Source organism: Scyliorhinus canicula, chromosome 20, assembly GCF_902713615.1.
Source record: "Scyliorhinus canicula chromosome 20, sScyCan1.1, whole genome shotgun sequence".
NCBI classification, from domain to species: domain Eukaryota; kingdom Metazoa; phylum Chordata; class Chondrichthyes; order Carcharhiniformes; family Scyliorhinidae; genus Scyliorhinus; species Scyliorhinus canicula.
Genome location: NC_052165.1, coordinates 96,147,477 through 96,162,048, shown reverse-complemented (window position 1 = coordinate 96,162,048; position 14,572 = coordinate 96,147,477). Strand labels below are relative to the sequence as shown.

Below are 14,572 nucleotides of genomic sequence, written 5' to 3'. Positions count from 1 at the left end.
GGTGCTGTGAGGCAGCAGTGTTAACCCGGGTCCCTGGCACTGTGAGGCAGCAGTGCTAACCCGGATCCCTGCTGCTGTGAGGCAGCAGCGTTAACCCGGGTCCCTGGTGCTGTGAGACAGCAGTGCTAACCCGGGTCCCTGGTGCTGTGAGGCAGCAATGTTCACTGTGACGCACTCTCTCTATATCCTTTAAGAAATCACTTCACAATCTACTTCTTTTTTAAAAAGTATTTTTGTTCAATTGTTAACATTTTAACATTGTAAATACGCAACATAACAAACTACATAAATTCCAACCCCCCATTTACCGAGAACAAAAACCCCACTTTGCCCCCCCCCCCATCCATTTCCCTTAACAGCTGTAATCAGCTCTGTAAAACGTAATACAAACAAATCGCATCTCTTGTGGAACCCCTCACTCGCACCACCTCCCCCCTAAACAAATTTGAATTTCTCCAAAACAGCGACTCCAACAGATCCCCAGCCACACTGAGGTACAGGGTAGAGAAGCTGACCTCCATCCTAACAGAACGTGCCTGTGAGGCTGAAAGATTTATCCCCGCTCCCATCTGCAGCTCTGGCAGGTCCGGCACCCCGAACATGACCCCCAGGGGACTGGGCTCCAAATCTATGCGCAGGATCGGCAACATGGTGCTGAAAAATAACCTCCAAAATTTCCCCAACTTTGGGCAGCACTAGAACATATGTACGTGGTTGGCCAGGCCCCTCCCACACTGCTCATAAATGTTCTTCACCCCCTCAAACAACCAGCTCATCCTTGACTTTGTCAGGTGCACCCTATGCACCACCTTTAACTGTATCAACCCCAGCCTCGCACACGATATTGGGGCATTCACCCTCCGCCGAACCTCACATCACAACCCCTCCTCCAGTGCCAAGCCCAGCTCCTCTATGGCCATAACTCTCTCCACAGACGCCCTACCCTCCTCCAAAATCCTCTTGTAGATTGCCAAGATGACCGCTCCCCTCCTCCACCCCCATCGTTGCCAACACCCCCTCCAACAGCGCGGAGTGAAGTGCCATGGGAAAAGTCTGGAAAAACATCTTCGCAAAATCCTGCATAGACCTAAAGGTCTCACCCCGCGGAGTCCCAAAATTCTCCCCCACTCCCCAAACTCAGAGACTGCCCATCTAGAAATAGGACCTTCATTTTCACCACCCCTTGTTCCTCCCAACCCCAAAACCTAGCATCCAACCTCGCTGGCTCAAACGCATGATTCTCTCGAATTGCCATCAACATCGACCCCGCCCCCCTATCTTACAGTGCTGCCGAAATTGCCTCCATATCTTCAAAGTGGCCACCACCACCGGACTCCCCGATACAACTGACTTGTTGAACCAAGTTTTCGGTTACTTGTTCCAAATATGACCTTATATGATTTTACTTTAAAAAGCTCCCGTGAAGCTCTCTGCCTCATAGCGCCAGGGACCTGGGTTCAAATCCAGCCCTGGGTTACTGTCTGCGTGGAGTTCTCACATTCACCCTGTGTCTGCGTGGGTTTCCTCCAATTTCCCCCCACAGTTCAAAGATGTGCAGGTTAGGTGGATTGGCCATGATAAAATTGCCCCTTAGTGTCTACCGATGTGCAGGTTACATGGGGTTATGAGGATAGGAAGTGGGAGTTAGCCGAGATAGGGTGCTCTTTCAGAGATTGGGTGCAGACTTGATGAGCTGAATGGTCTCCTTCTGCACTGTAATAATTCTACAATTCTTGTCTTAATTTATTGTATCAATTGTTGCATTAGTTGTCCTAAGTTGTATGAGTTAAATCGTTTCATTAAGTTGGCGCATTGTGTTTCATTAAGTTGTTGTTGTATTGAGATGAATCGTTTCACTGGATGTTGTACCGGGTGGTTGTTGTATCGAGTTGTTGTGCTAAGTGGTTGTTGCAGTGAGCTTTTATTCAGTTGTTGTATTGAGTTGTTGTTGTATTGAGCTGTTATTGTAGAGTTGTTGTATTGAATTGCTGTATTGAGTTGTTGTATTGGGTTGTTGTTGTATTTTATTGTTGTATTGAGTTGTTGTTGCATTGAGTTGTTGTATTGATTTGCTGTTTTGAGTTGTTGTTGTATTGAGTTGTTTTGTATTGAGTTGTCTTGAGTTGTTGTACTGGGTTGTTGTTGTATATTATTGTTGTATTGAGTTGTTGTTGTATTGAGTTGTTGTATTGAATTGCTGTATTGAGTTGTTCTATTTTGTTGTTGTATTGAGTTGTTTTATATTGAGTTGTCTTGAGTTGTTGTATTGGGTTGTTGTTGAATGGTGTTGCTGTTTTGAGTTGTATAGAATGTACAATTACAACAGCAATTTTATTAAATTGCTGTTTTGAGTTGCTGTTGTATTGAGTTCTTGTATTGAGTTGTTTTGTATTGAGTTCTATTGAGTTGCTGTTTTGAGTTGTTGTATTGCGTTGTTGTTGTATTTAGTTGTGTTGAGTTGTTGTATTGAGTTGTTGTGTTGAGTTGTTGTATTGCGTTGTTGTTGTATTGAGATGTTGTATTAAGTTTTTGTTGTATTGAGTTGTTGTTGTATTTAGTTATTGTGTTGAGTTGTTGTATTGGGTTGTTGTTTATTGAGTTTCTGTTTTGAGTTGTTGTATTGAGTTGTTGTTGTATTGAGTTGTTGCATTGTGTTGTTGTATTGAGTTGTTGCATTGTGTTGTTGTATTGAGTTGTTGCATTGTGTTGTTGTTGTACTGAGTTGTTGTATTGAGTAGTTGCTGTATTAAGTTGTTGTATTGAGTTGTTGTTGTATTGAGTTGTTGTTGTATTGATTTATTGTATTGTGTTGTTGTACTGAGTTATTGTATTGAGTTGTTGTAGTATTGTGTTGTTGTACTGAGTTATTGTATTGAGTTGTTGTAGTATTGAGTTGTTGTAGTATTGAGTTGTTGTTGTATTGAGTTGCTGTTTTGAGTTGTTGTATTGAGTTGTTGTTGTATTTAGTTGTTGTATTTTGTTGTTGTATTGAGTTGTTGTACTGAGTTGTTGTTGTATTGAGTTGTTGTATTGAGTTGTTGCTTTGAGTTGTTGTTGTATTGAGTTGTTGTTGTATTGAGCTTCTGTTTTGAGTTGTATTGAGTTGTTGTTGTATTGAGTTGTTGTTGTATTGAGTTGTTGTATTGAGTTGTTCTATTTTGTTGTTGTATTGAGTTGTTTTATATTGAGTTGTCTTGAGTTGCTGTTTTGACTTGTATTGAGATGTTGTTTTGAGTTGTTGTATTGAGTTGCTGTTTTGACTTGTATTGAGTTGCTGTTTTGAGTTGTTGTATTGCGTTGTTGTATTGAGTTGTTGTTTTGTGTTGTTGTATTGAGTTGTTGTATTGAGTTGTTGTTTTGAGTTGTTGTATTGAGTTGTTTTGACTTGTTGTTGTATTGAGTTGCTGTTTTGACTTGTATTGAGATGTTGTTTTGAGTTGTATTGAGTTGCTGTTTTGACTTGTATTGAGTTGCTGTTTTGAGTTGTTGTATTGCGTTGTTGTATTGAGTTGTTGTTTTGTGTTGTTGTATTGAGTTGTTATTGTATTGAGTTGCTGTTTTGAGTTGTTGTATTGCGTTGTTGTATTGAGTTGTTGTTTTGTGTTGTTGTATTGAGTTGTTATTGTATTGAGTTGCTGTTTTGAGATGTTGTATTGCTTTGTTGTATTGAGTTGTTGTATTGCGTTGTTGTATTGAGTTGTTATTGTATTGAGTTGCTGTTTTGAGTTGTTGTATTGCGTTGTTGTATTGAGTTGTTGTTTGTGTTGTACTGAATTGCTGTTTTGAGTTGTTGTTGTATTGAGTTGCTGTTTTGACTTGTCGTATTGAGTTGCTGTTTTGAGTTGTTGTTGTATTGAGTTGTTATTATATTGAGTTGTTGTTTTGTGTTGTATTGAGTTGTTGTCTTGAGTTGTTGTTTGTGTTGTACTGAATTGCTGTTTTGAGTTGTTGTTGTATTGTGTTGCTGTTTTGAGTTGTTGTATTGAGTTGTTGTATTGAGTTGTTGTATTGAGTTGTATTGAGTTGCTGTTTTGAATTGTTGTATTGAGTTGTTGTTGTATTGAGTTGTTGTTGTATTGAGTTGATGTTTTGAGTTGTATTGAGTTGGTATATTGAGTTATTGTATTGAGTTGCTGTTTTGAGTTGTCATATTGAGTTTTACTGAGTGACTGGAAGTTGTAATAAGTTGCTTCGTTTTAGCTCACTGGGCTAAATCTCTGGCTTTTAAAGCAGACCAAGCAGGCCAGCAGCACGGTTCGGTTCCCGTACCAGCATCCCCAGACAGGCGCCGGAATGTGGCGACTAGGGGCTTTTCACAGTAACTTAATTGAAGCTTACTCGTGACAATAGTAGAGTACTCATTTCTTTTTTTCCAATTTTGGCAATTTAGCGTGACCAATCCACCTAGCCTGCACATCTTTGGATTGTGTGTGGGAGGGGAGGGGGGGGGGGGGGGGGGGGGGGGGGACCCATGCAAATTCGGGGAGAATGTGAAACCTCCATCTGGACAGTGACCCAGGGCCTGGATCAAACCCAGGTCCCATGCCACACCATCATTGTATTACGATGTCATTGCCTTACAATGTTGTTGTATTATGCTGTTGTATTAAGATGTTGATGTATTAAGACATCATGTATCAAGATGTTGTGTATTAAGATGTGTATTAAGATGTCGATTAAAGGTCTATTTGGGAGCGGGTGGAGGCGGCTTCGTGCAGGGGCTCCAGTTTGGAAGCCCTGGTCACGGCTCCTCTACCGCTGCCGCCGGCCAAGTACACCACCAGCCCGGTAGTGGTGGCGACCCTGCGGATATGGGGCCAGTGGAGGAGGCATGTGGGGGAGATGGGGGCGTCTGTCTGGGCGCCAATCTGCGACAACCATCGGTTTGCCCCCGGCAGTATGGATGGGGGGTTCCGAGTATGGCGGCGAGCAGGGGCGGGAAGGGTGGGTGATATGTTCCTGGAAGGGAGCTTCGCGAGTTTGAGGAGCTTGGAGGAGAAATTTGGGTTGGTAAGGGGAAATGATTTTAGATACCTACAGCTGCGGGACTTTGTTCGTAGACAGGTCCCATCTTTCCCGCGCCCTCCCGACAATGGGGATCCTGGACAGAATAGTCTCTGGGAGAGACGAAGGGGAGGGTAGAGTCTTGGGTATTTATAAGGTGCTCATGAGGGAGGAAGGGTCCCAGACAGAGGAACTGAAACTTAAATGGGAGGAGGAGCTAGGCGGGGAAATGGAGGATGGGCTGTGGGCAGAGGCCCTGAGTAGGGTAAACTCGACCGCGACATGTGCTAGGCTCGGGCTGATCCAATTTAAGGTCGTTCACCGGGCCCATATGACGGTGGCTCGGATGAGCAAATTTTTCGGGATAGAGGACAAATGCGCTAGGTGCGCGGGAGGACCAGCGAACCATGTGCACATGTTTTGGGCATGCCCTGAGCTGAGGGGGTACTGGGAGGGATTTGCGGGGGTCATGTCCCAGGTGCTAAAAACAAGGGTGGTGATGAGTCCAGGGGTGGCAATTTTTGGGGTTTCGGAAGACCCGGGCGTCCAGGGGGAGAAAGCGGCCGATGTGCTGGCCTTTGCTTCCCTGATAGCCCGGCGACGAATATTATTGGCGTGGAGGGACTCAAAGCCCCCGAAGACTGAGTGGTGGCTTGCGGACATGTCAAGTTTCCTGGGGATGGAAAAAATTAAGTTCGCCTTGAGGGGATCTGTGCAGGGGTTCACCCGGAGGTGGCAACCATTTATTGACTTCTTTGCGGGAGAGTGAGCGTCAGCAGGGGGTGGGGGGAGGGGGGGGGGGTAGAGTAGAGTAGGAGGGAAAATATGGCGGGTAGTACGGGTGGGAGGGGAGCGGGCTTGTGCAATACGGTACGATGGAAGTATTGAAAGTACGTGGATGTTTGCACATTTTTGCCTTTTTTGCTTCCTTTCTGATGATGTCTATAACTGTTTATAAAGCCAAAAACTACCTCAATAAAATTGTTTATTAAAAAAAAAGATGTCGATTAAAGATATTGTTGTAGTAAGATGTTGTTGTATTAAGATGTTGTAATAAGATGTTGCTGTCTCAAGATGTTGTTGTAATAAGATGTTGTTGTAATAAGATGTTGTATTAAGATGTCTGAAGGTGCTCTTGTGTTAAGATGTTGTTCTGTTTATGTTGTATTAAGATGTTGTATTAAGATGTTGTGCTAATACGATGTTGTTGTATTAAGATGTTGTACTGTTAAAATATGGTAATGCAATATTGTTGTAATAAGATATTGTTATATTAAGATGTAGTTCTGTTAAGATGTTGCTGTATTAAGATGTGTGTTAAGATATTGTTGTATTAAGATGTAATTGTATTACGATGTGTTAACATATTGTTGTAATGAACTGTTGTTATGATAAGATGTTATGAATTAGGATGTTGTTGTAATAAGATGTGTTGAGATCATAGAACCATAGATTATAGAATCCCTACAGTGCAGAAGGAGGCCATTTGGCCCATCGCATCTGCACCCACCCTGTGAAAGAGCACCCCACCTCGCCCCAAACCCCACACTATCCCCATAACCCCAGCTCGGGGCAATTTAGCACAGCCAATCCACCTAACCTGCACATCTTTGAAACAGAGCTGTTGTCTGAAGATATATTAAATTTAGAATCTAATCACATTTTGATTGGATGTGTGAACTGTTTCTGAATTGAAGCTTTTTAGAGACAAACTGGGTTATTTATTTTTGAGGAGCTGAAGAGAGTGTTGTCTGTTTAAACATAATGGGGTAGATTTCCCATTGGTGATGTGAAGGTCAAATTGCTGCTTCATTCTGACAGTTTTCAGATCTGAACGAGTCGCTGACCGTCAATCAGTTTGAATTCCCTGGAAAGCCAGTGCCATGAACAGGGTCTCTTCATTCACCTGAGGAAGGTGCTGCGCTCCGAAAGCTAGTGTTTGAAACAAACATGTTGGACTTTAACCTGGTGTTGTAAGACTTCTTATTGTGCTCACCCCAGTCCAACGCCGGCATCTCCACATCATGAACAGGGTGGAAAGAGGAACTCAAACTTGCACGCTGTAGTACCTCTGGACGGTGCTCACAAACTGTGCTGCCTGATTTCCTCTCAGTCTTCAGCCACACTCTGGGCGGGTGGAGGTCCTGCCTGCCCGGCTGCCTCGGACTCCGGCCCACGTCCCATCTCGGAACTGTCCCTGTACTTTTGTGACGTTCCCACCCTGCGTTCGATCCCTCCTTCCTCCTGTCCAACACAAAAAACACACGTCAACACATTGCACTGGCTCACACACACCCTGCCAGAACGGCGAGTGAGTCTCTTCCCATTCTGCTGCTGTGTCCCAGGCTGTTGATGGAGATAGAGATGCTCTGAAGATTATTTTCCAATGCTCACTGGATACAGGTGAGGTACCAGAGGATTGGAGGTCTGCGAATGTTGTACCAATGTTTAAAAAGGATGCGAGGGATCGGCTGGAAAACTACAGGCCGGTCAGCGGCGGGCAAATTATTGGAAACAATCTTGAGAGACGGGATAAACAGTGACTGAGAAAGGCAGAGATTGATCAGGGGTAGTCAGCATGGCTTTGGTAAAGGGAGATCTTGTCTTAATAAATTAATAGAACTTATTGAGGAAGTAACAAGGAGGATTGATGGGGGTAATGTAGTGGATATGGTCTACACAGATTTCAATAAGGTATCGGACAATGTCCCATATTGCAGATTGGTTAGAAAAGTGCTGTAACTGGCAAGGCTATGGACCAGATGCTGGGAAATGGAATTAAAATGAGGAGCTAGTTTGTAATTTTTCTTTTTTGGTTGGCGCAGACATAATGGGCTGAATGGCCTATTTTGTCACCCTAACACTTTGAGGTGGGTTTAGTTGGGGGAGGGTTTTGGTGGGGGAGGGGAGGGTTTGAAATTGGGGGGGGGGGGGGGGGTTGGGTTGTAATCCAATCAAACTCGCGCCTTCCTTCCTGCGCTTTCCCCTCCAATCAGAGCGCCCCCTCTCCTCACCTCGCGCTTTTACCGTTGCTCTCAATGTTCCTTACTGCCTTCCACCAATCAGATCTGACCTGCTGCTTCCTCCAATCAGCGTTCAAACTGTCCTCCAGTCAGATTGCCCCTCTCCGCTTCTCTCGTTCAATCACATTGACGCTGCTCCGGCTGCCCCCTCCAATCGGATTACAGCCACCGGGTCCGCTCTCAGTGCTGTGGCGCCGCCCTCTCCCTCCTCCAATCACAGCCTCCCCTCCCCATCTCCCCTCCCCATCTCCCCTCCTCCAATCACCGCCTCCCCTCTCCCCAGTCGCAAACGCCCTTTCCCGCCCTGTGCAGCCGCTCGCGCTGTGACCGTTAAAGCCCCCCCCCCCCCCCCCCGAACTTCCAGGACAGAGAGAGGGAAAGGAGGAATAGATAGAGGGAAAGGAGGAATAGAGAGAGAGAGGAGGAACAGATAGAGAGAGGGAAAGGAGGAACAGAGAGAGAGGAGGAATAGAGAGAGAGGAGGAACAGATAGAGAGAGGGAAAGGAGGAATAGAGAGAGAGGATGAATAGATAGAGGGAAAGGAGGAATAGAGAGAGGGAAAGAAGGAATAGAGAGAGCAAGAAAGGAAGAATAGAGAGAGAAGGAATAGACAGAGAGATTGAAAGGAATAGAAAGAGGGAAAGGAGGAATAGAGAGAGGAGGAATAGATCGAGGGAAATGAGGAATAGAGAGAGGGAAAGGAGGAATAGATAGAGGAGGAATAGATCGAGGGAAATGAGGAATAGAGAGAGGAGGAATAGATAGAGAGGGAAAGGAGGAATAGAATGAGAGGGAAAGGAGGAATAGAGACAGGAGGAATAGATAGAGGGAAAGGAGGAATAGAGAGAAAGGAGGAATAGTGCGAGAGGGAAAGGAGGAATAGAGAGAGGAGGAATAGAGGGAAAGGAGGAATGGAGAGAGGAGGAATAGATAGAGGGAAAGGAGGAATAGAATGAGAGGGAAAGGAGGAATAGAGACAGAGAGGAGGAATAGATAGAGAGGGAAAGGAGGAATAGAGAAAGAGGGAAAGGAGGAATAAAGAGAGAGAGGGAAGGAGGAACAGAGAGAGAGGAGGAATAGATATGAGGAGGAATAGAGACAGAGGGAGGGAAAGGAGGAATTGAGAGAGAGGGGGAGGGAAAGGAGGAATAGAGAGAGATTGATTGATTTGTCACGTGTCGAAGTGCAGTGAAAGTTTTTTGCGGGCAAGGGAATGTACACAGTCGACAAAAAAGAATCATAGATAGTTACAGTAAATATGAAGAAGTACACAGTACATCAACAAATACATGTTGATGTACTGTGTAATTGGACACTAATTGGTTACAGTGTGGAACAAGGGCCAAGCAAAGCAAATACATTATCAAGAGCAGCATAGGGCATTGTGAATAGTGTTCTTACAGGGAGCAGATCAGTCCAAGGGGAAGTCGTTGAGGAGTCTAGTAGATGTGGGGAAGAAGCTGTTCCAATGTCTGGATGTGCGGGTCTTCAGATTTCTGTACCTTCTGCCTGATGGAAGTATCTGGAAGAGGGCAAAGCCCTGGTGTGAGGGGTCTCTGATAATGCTGTCTGCCTTCCTGAGGCAGCGGGAAGTGTAGACAGAATCAATGGGGGGGGGGGGGTGGCAAGCTTGTGTGATGCCTTGGGCTGAGTTCACCACACTGCAATATCTTGGGCCGAGCAGTTGCCATACCAAGCTGTGATGCAGCTGAATAGGATGCTCTCTATAGCACATCTGTAGAAGTTTGTGAGAGTCGATACAGACATGCCAAATTTCTTTATCTTCCGTAGTTGTTGGGCTTCCTTGACTTGCATCAATGTGAGTGGACCAGGACTGACTATTGGTCATGGTGTCCCTCAGGAACTTAAAGCTATCAACCATCTCCCGTTTGGAACCATTGATGTAGACTGGGGTGTGTGTCGTGCTCCGCCTCCTGAAGTCAATCAGTTCCTTGGTTTTACTGCCATTTAGAGAGGTTGTTTTTGGTACACCATGCAACCAAGTGATCTATCTCCCTTCTGTTGTCTGACTCATCGTTGTTTGAGATACAACCCACCACAGTCATATCATCCGCAAACTTGTATATAGAATTGGAGTTAAATCTTGCCACACAGTTGTGTGTGTATAGGGAGTACAGTAGAGGAACGAGCACACATCCTTGTGGGGCCCTAGTGTTGAGGATTATTGTGGAGGAGGTGCTGTTACCTATCCTCACAGATTGTGGTCTGTTGGTGAGGAAGTCCAGTATCCAGCTGCAGAGGGAGGGGCTAAGTCCAAGATTGCAGAGTTTGGTTATTAGTTTTGTCGGGATAATGGTGTTGAAGGCGGAGCTGTAGTCCCTGAACAGCAGTCTTACATAGGTGTCCTTGTTGTTGAGGAGTTCGGATGTTGATTGTAGGGCCAGGGAGATAGCATCTACTGTGGACCGGTTGCAATGATAGGCGAACTGCAATGGATTGAGACCATCTGGGAGGCTGGCATTGATCCGTCTCATGACTAGCCACTCAAAGCATTTCATGATAACAGATGTCAGGGCCACCGGTCGGTTGTTGTTGAGGCACGTTACCTTGTTCTTTTTTGGTGCTGGTATTATGGTGGTTTTCATGAAGCAGATGGGGACCTCGGAGCGGAGAAGTGAGGTGTTGAAAATATCTGCTAATATACTTGCCAGCTGGTCACAGGATTTGAGTGCTTGCCCAGGGACTCTGACGGGGCCCATTGCTTTCCGTGGCTCTTACCTCTGAGGCTGTAATAGTAGGTATGGGTGTGTCCAGGGCTATTGGGTGTGTCCAGGGCTATTGGGAGAGGTGGCACTAATGCATTGGCTGACTGTTGAAAGCGGGCATAGAACTCATTCAGTTCATCGGGGAAGGATGCTCCAGCACCAGAGATTCTGCCTGACCTTGCATGATAGCCTGTAATCTCGTGTAACCCTGCAATAGACGTTGTGGGTTTGTGTCATTGGCCTGGGATTCTAGTTTGGTCCAGTATTGTCTTTTGGTGTCCCTGATGGCTTTCCGTACATCGCACCTGGATTTCTTATATAGATCAGGGTCGGCAGACTTGAACACCTTCGTCCGGGACTTCAGCAGAGAGTGAACCCTTCGGTTAAGCCAGAGTTTCCGACTGGGGAACACCGGTATTGTCTTCTTTGGTACACAGTCCTCGACACACTTGCTGATGCAGTCTGTGCCGGTGGTTGCGTACTCATCCAGGTTAGCTGCCGTGGCCTTGAATATGGACCAGTCCACAGACTTCAAGCAGTCGCGGAGGATGTCCTCTAATGCTTCGGACCAGCACTGCATGGTTTTCTTGACTGGATCAACATGCTTGAGTTGCTGTTTGTAAGCCGGAAGTGGGAGTACCGACTTGTGGTTGGATTTACCAAAGTGCGGTTGGGGAATGCAGCGGTAGGCACCTTTGATGCTCATGTAGCCATGGTCCAGGGTGTTTGCACCTCTGGTGGGGCAGGAGATATGTTAATGGAGTTTGGGTAGAACCCTCCTGAGGTTGGCCTGGTTGAAGTCTCCAACCACGATTGTCGGCTTCAGGGTGATTTGTTTCTTGGTTGTTGATGGTGAAGTGCAGTTCGTCAAGTGCTTTCTTCACTTATGCCTATGGTGGGATGTAGACTGCTGTGATGAGTACAGAGGTGAATTCACGTGGGAAGTAGAAAGGGTGACACATCACCATCAGGTATTCTAGGTCTGGGGAGCAGTGGCACACCACATCCAAAGACCAGGAGGTGTTGATGAGAAGGCCTTCGACTTGCCAGGGGCCATTGTGCGGTCCATCCGGTGGATCGAGAAGCCTTCGGGTTGGATGGTGCAGTCTGGCGTGGCTGGAGTAAGCCATGTCTCGGTGAAGCAGAGCACACAGCAGTTCCTCATTTCTCTCTGGGAGGTAAGCCTAGCGGTGAGGTCGTCCAGCTTATTCTCAATTGCTTGGATGTCCGGGAGAAGGAGGAATAGAGAGAGAGGGGGAAAGGAGGAATAGAGAGAGAGAGAGTGAGGGAAAGGAATAGAGGGAGAGAGGAAAAGGAGGAATAGAGAGAGCGAGGTGGGGAAAGGAGGACTAGAGAGAGAGGGAAAAGCAGAATGGAGAGAGAGGGAAAAGATGAATAGAGAGAGAAAGGAGGAATAGAGAACGGGGTGGAAAGGGAGGACTGGAGTGAGAGGGAAAGGAGGAATAGAATGGAAGAGGGAAAAAAGAGGGAGGGAAAGGAGGAATAGAGGGAAAGGAGGAAAAGCATGAGAGAGAAAGGAGGAATGCAGTGAAAGAGGGAGGGAAAGGAGGACTAGAGAGCAAGAGGGAACTGCAGAATAGAGATAGAGAAAAAGAAGGAATAGAGAGAGAGAAAGGGAAAGGAGGAATAGAGGGAGAGGGAAATGAGGAATAGAGAGAGAGAGAGATGGAAAGGGGGAATAGAGAGAGAGGGAGGGATGTATTAAAGACCACATTGTATTTGCTTGGTAAGTACACAAAGTTGAAGTTATATCTCTGCAGCTTCATAATTAGTCTCTGGATGTCAGGTGACATCTCACAAAGGTTCTTCCGAATGATGGAGACCAGTGGTTGATGATCGGTCTCCACCGTAAATGTTGGTAGGCCGAAGATATGGCCGTGGAATTTCTCAATGACCTCCACCAGCCCAAGACATTCCTTTTCTATTTGGGCATACCTTTGCTCAGTGTCTAACATTGGCCTGGATGCATACGCCACTGGTTGCCAGGTCTGTCAGCACTCTCCTGTAATAGGACTGCTCCTAGTCCATTCTGGCTGGCGTTGGTTGATATCTTTGTATTTTCTGTTGGGTTGAAGAACGCCAACACTGGTGCGGTGGTCAATGCCTGTTTTAGGTCGGCCCACTCAGTTTCATGGCTGACCATCCATTGAAAAGGAAGTTTTCCTGATTAGCTTCCTTAGGTTTACAGTCTTCAAGTCTAAGTTGGGGATAAATTTTCCAATTACGTTTATCATCCCCAGCAGATGTAGCACTGCTTTCTTGTCCTGTGGACGAGGCATGCTGATGATGGCTCAAAGTTTCTCTGGATTGGGCTGCACTCCGCGATTGGACAACTTGTCACCAAGAAAGGTGATTTCTATGACGCTGAATTGGCACTTGTCCCTGTTGAATTTGAGCCCGTACTGCTTGATCCGGAACATGACTTGAAGTAGTCGCTCATTGTGTTCTACTAAGTTTGATGCCTAGATGATAATGTCATCGGCATTTGGTTGATTGGCTTCATCCTCAACTTTATCAGGTTTTCTACTATCTGCTCCATGGTTCGGTGGAAGATTTCAGATGGTGAGATTATGCCAAACGGCATTCTTAGGAAGCAGTACTGCCCAAACGGTGTGTTGAATGTGCACAGATGTGTGCTGTCCAGCCGCAGCTGCCAGAATCATTTTGATGCATCCAATTTGCTGAATACTGTGGCATTTTTCATTTCACTGGTGATCTCCTCTCTTTTCTCCTCTCTAGTGTTCGTGTTTTATGTCTTCGTTTAAGTCCTTGGGATCGATGCAGATGCGTAACTCTCCATTGCGCTTCCTCACGCACACCATGGAGGTTACCCAGCCAGTTGGCTCTTCTACTCTCTCAATAACGCAGAACCTCTGCAGCTTGTCCAGTTCAGTCTTGAGACGTTTTCAAAGCAGCGCAGGTACCCGTCTCGGCAGGTGAATCACTGGGTGCGCATCATCCTTCAGCTGAATTTTGTATTGTGATGGCAGCACCCTGATTCCCGGGACTATCTGCAGAAATTGACTGAGAATTTGGTCGATGGCAGTATTGGGCAGCTGCTCCATTCTGCTGTGGACACGCCGCACTAGCTGTAACTGCTCGCAGGCCCCTGGCCCAGTAGCGACGTTCTTGCTGACTGCACTATTATGAACCTTATCATGTGCTCTTTGCCTTTCACGGTTACCTTCAGGTGATATATACCTAGAGTCATTATGTGCTGTCTGCTATAGTCACACAGGATGCAATTTTTTTGGGGGTAATTGGCTTTTTCCTCAACTTTAGCAAATCGGCTTTGTTAATTAGGTTTGCTTGAGCCCGTGTTGAGCTTTACCTGTATTAATGTGCCATTGATTTTCAGCAGTGTGGTCCACTCATCTGCTGTTTTCACCATATTAATTCTAAGTGCTCCCGTAGGTGCAGCAAGTCGGTTTACTACGTCGATGCACTTGAGCTGCCGGCTTATTTCAGTGAGCATACATCGGCATGCAAAGTTACTTTTTCTGACACATTGGTTGCATGTTTTACCAAGTATTTACTCGGGCTGTGCATTCAAAATGAAAGAAAATCGCTTATTGTCACAAGTAGGCTTTAATGAAGTTACTGTGAAAAGCCCCTAGTCACCACATTCCGGCACCTGTTCGGGGAGGCTGGTACGGGAATTGAACCGTGCTGCTGGCCTGCCTTGGTCTGCTTTAAAAGCCAGCGATTTAGCCCAGTGTGCTAAGCCAGCCCCATTCTGCCGCACCTGGGACACAATGTGACGTGTTCCGATGGTCTTCTAAGATGACCGCCCCCAT

The 14,572-nt window shown here is 46.0% G+C and overlaps 2 protein-coding genes across 4 annotated transcripts in view; both read right to left on the bottom strand.

Moving 5' to 3' along the window:
• LOC119955134 (CD209 antigen-like protein C) overlaps nucleotides 1–7,892 on the bottom strand; it is a 266,963-nt gene extending 259,071 nt beyond the window's left edge. For all 3 annotated transcript variants that reach the window (XM_038781044.1, XM_038781046.1, XM_038781047.1), the window contains exon 1: nucleotides 7,001–7,892. The gene's annotated coding sequence lies outside the window, so the exon portion shown is untranslated. The remainder of the gene's footprint in view (nucleotides 1–7,000) is intronic.
• Nucleotides 7,893–12,884: 4,992 nt separating this feature from the next.
• The window catches only part of LOC119954819 (coiled-coil domain-containing protein 91-like), a 33,986-nt gene continuing 32,298 nt past the window's right edge, over nucleotides 12,885–14,572 (bottom strand). The window contains exon 7 of the mRNA XM_038780361.1: nucleotides 12,885–12,972. Within this exon, the coding sequence (XP_038636289.1) occupies nucleotides 12,885–12,972 (88 nt within the window). The remainder of the gene's footprint in view (nucleotides 12,973–14,572) is intronic.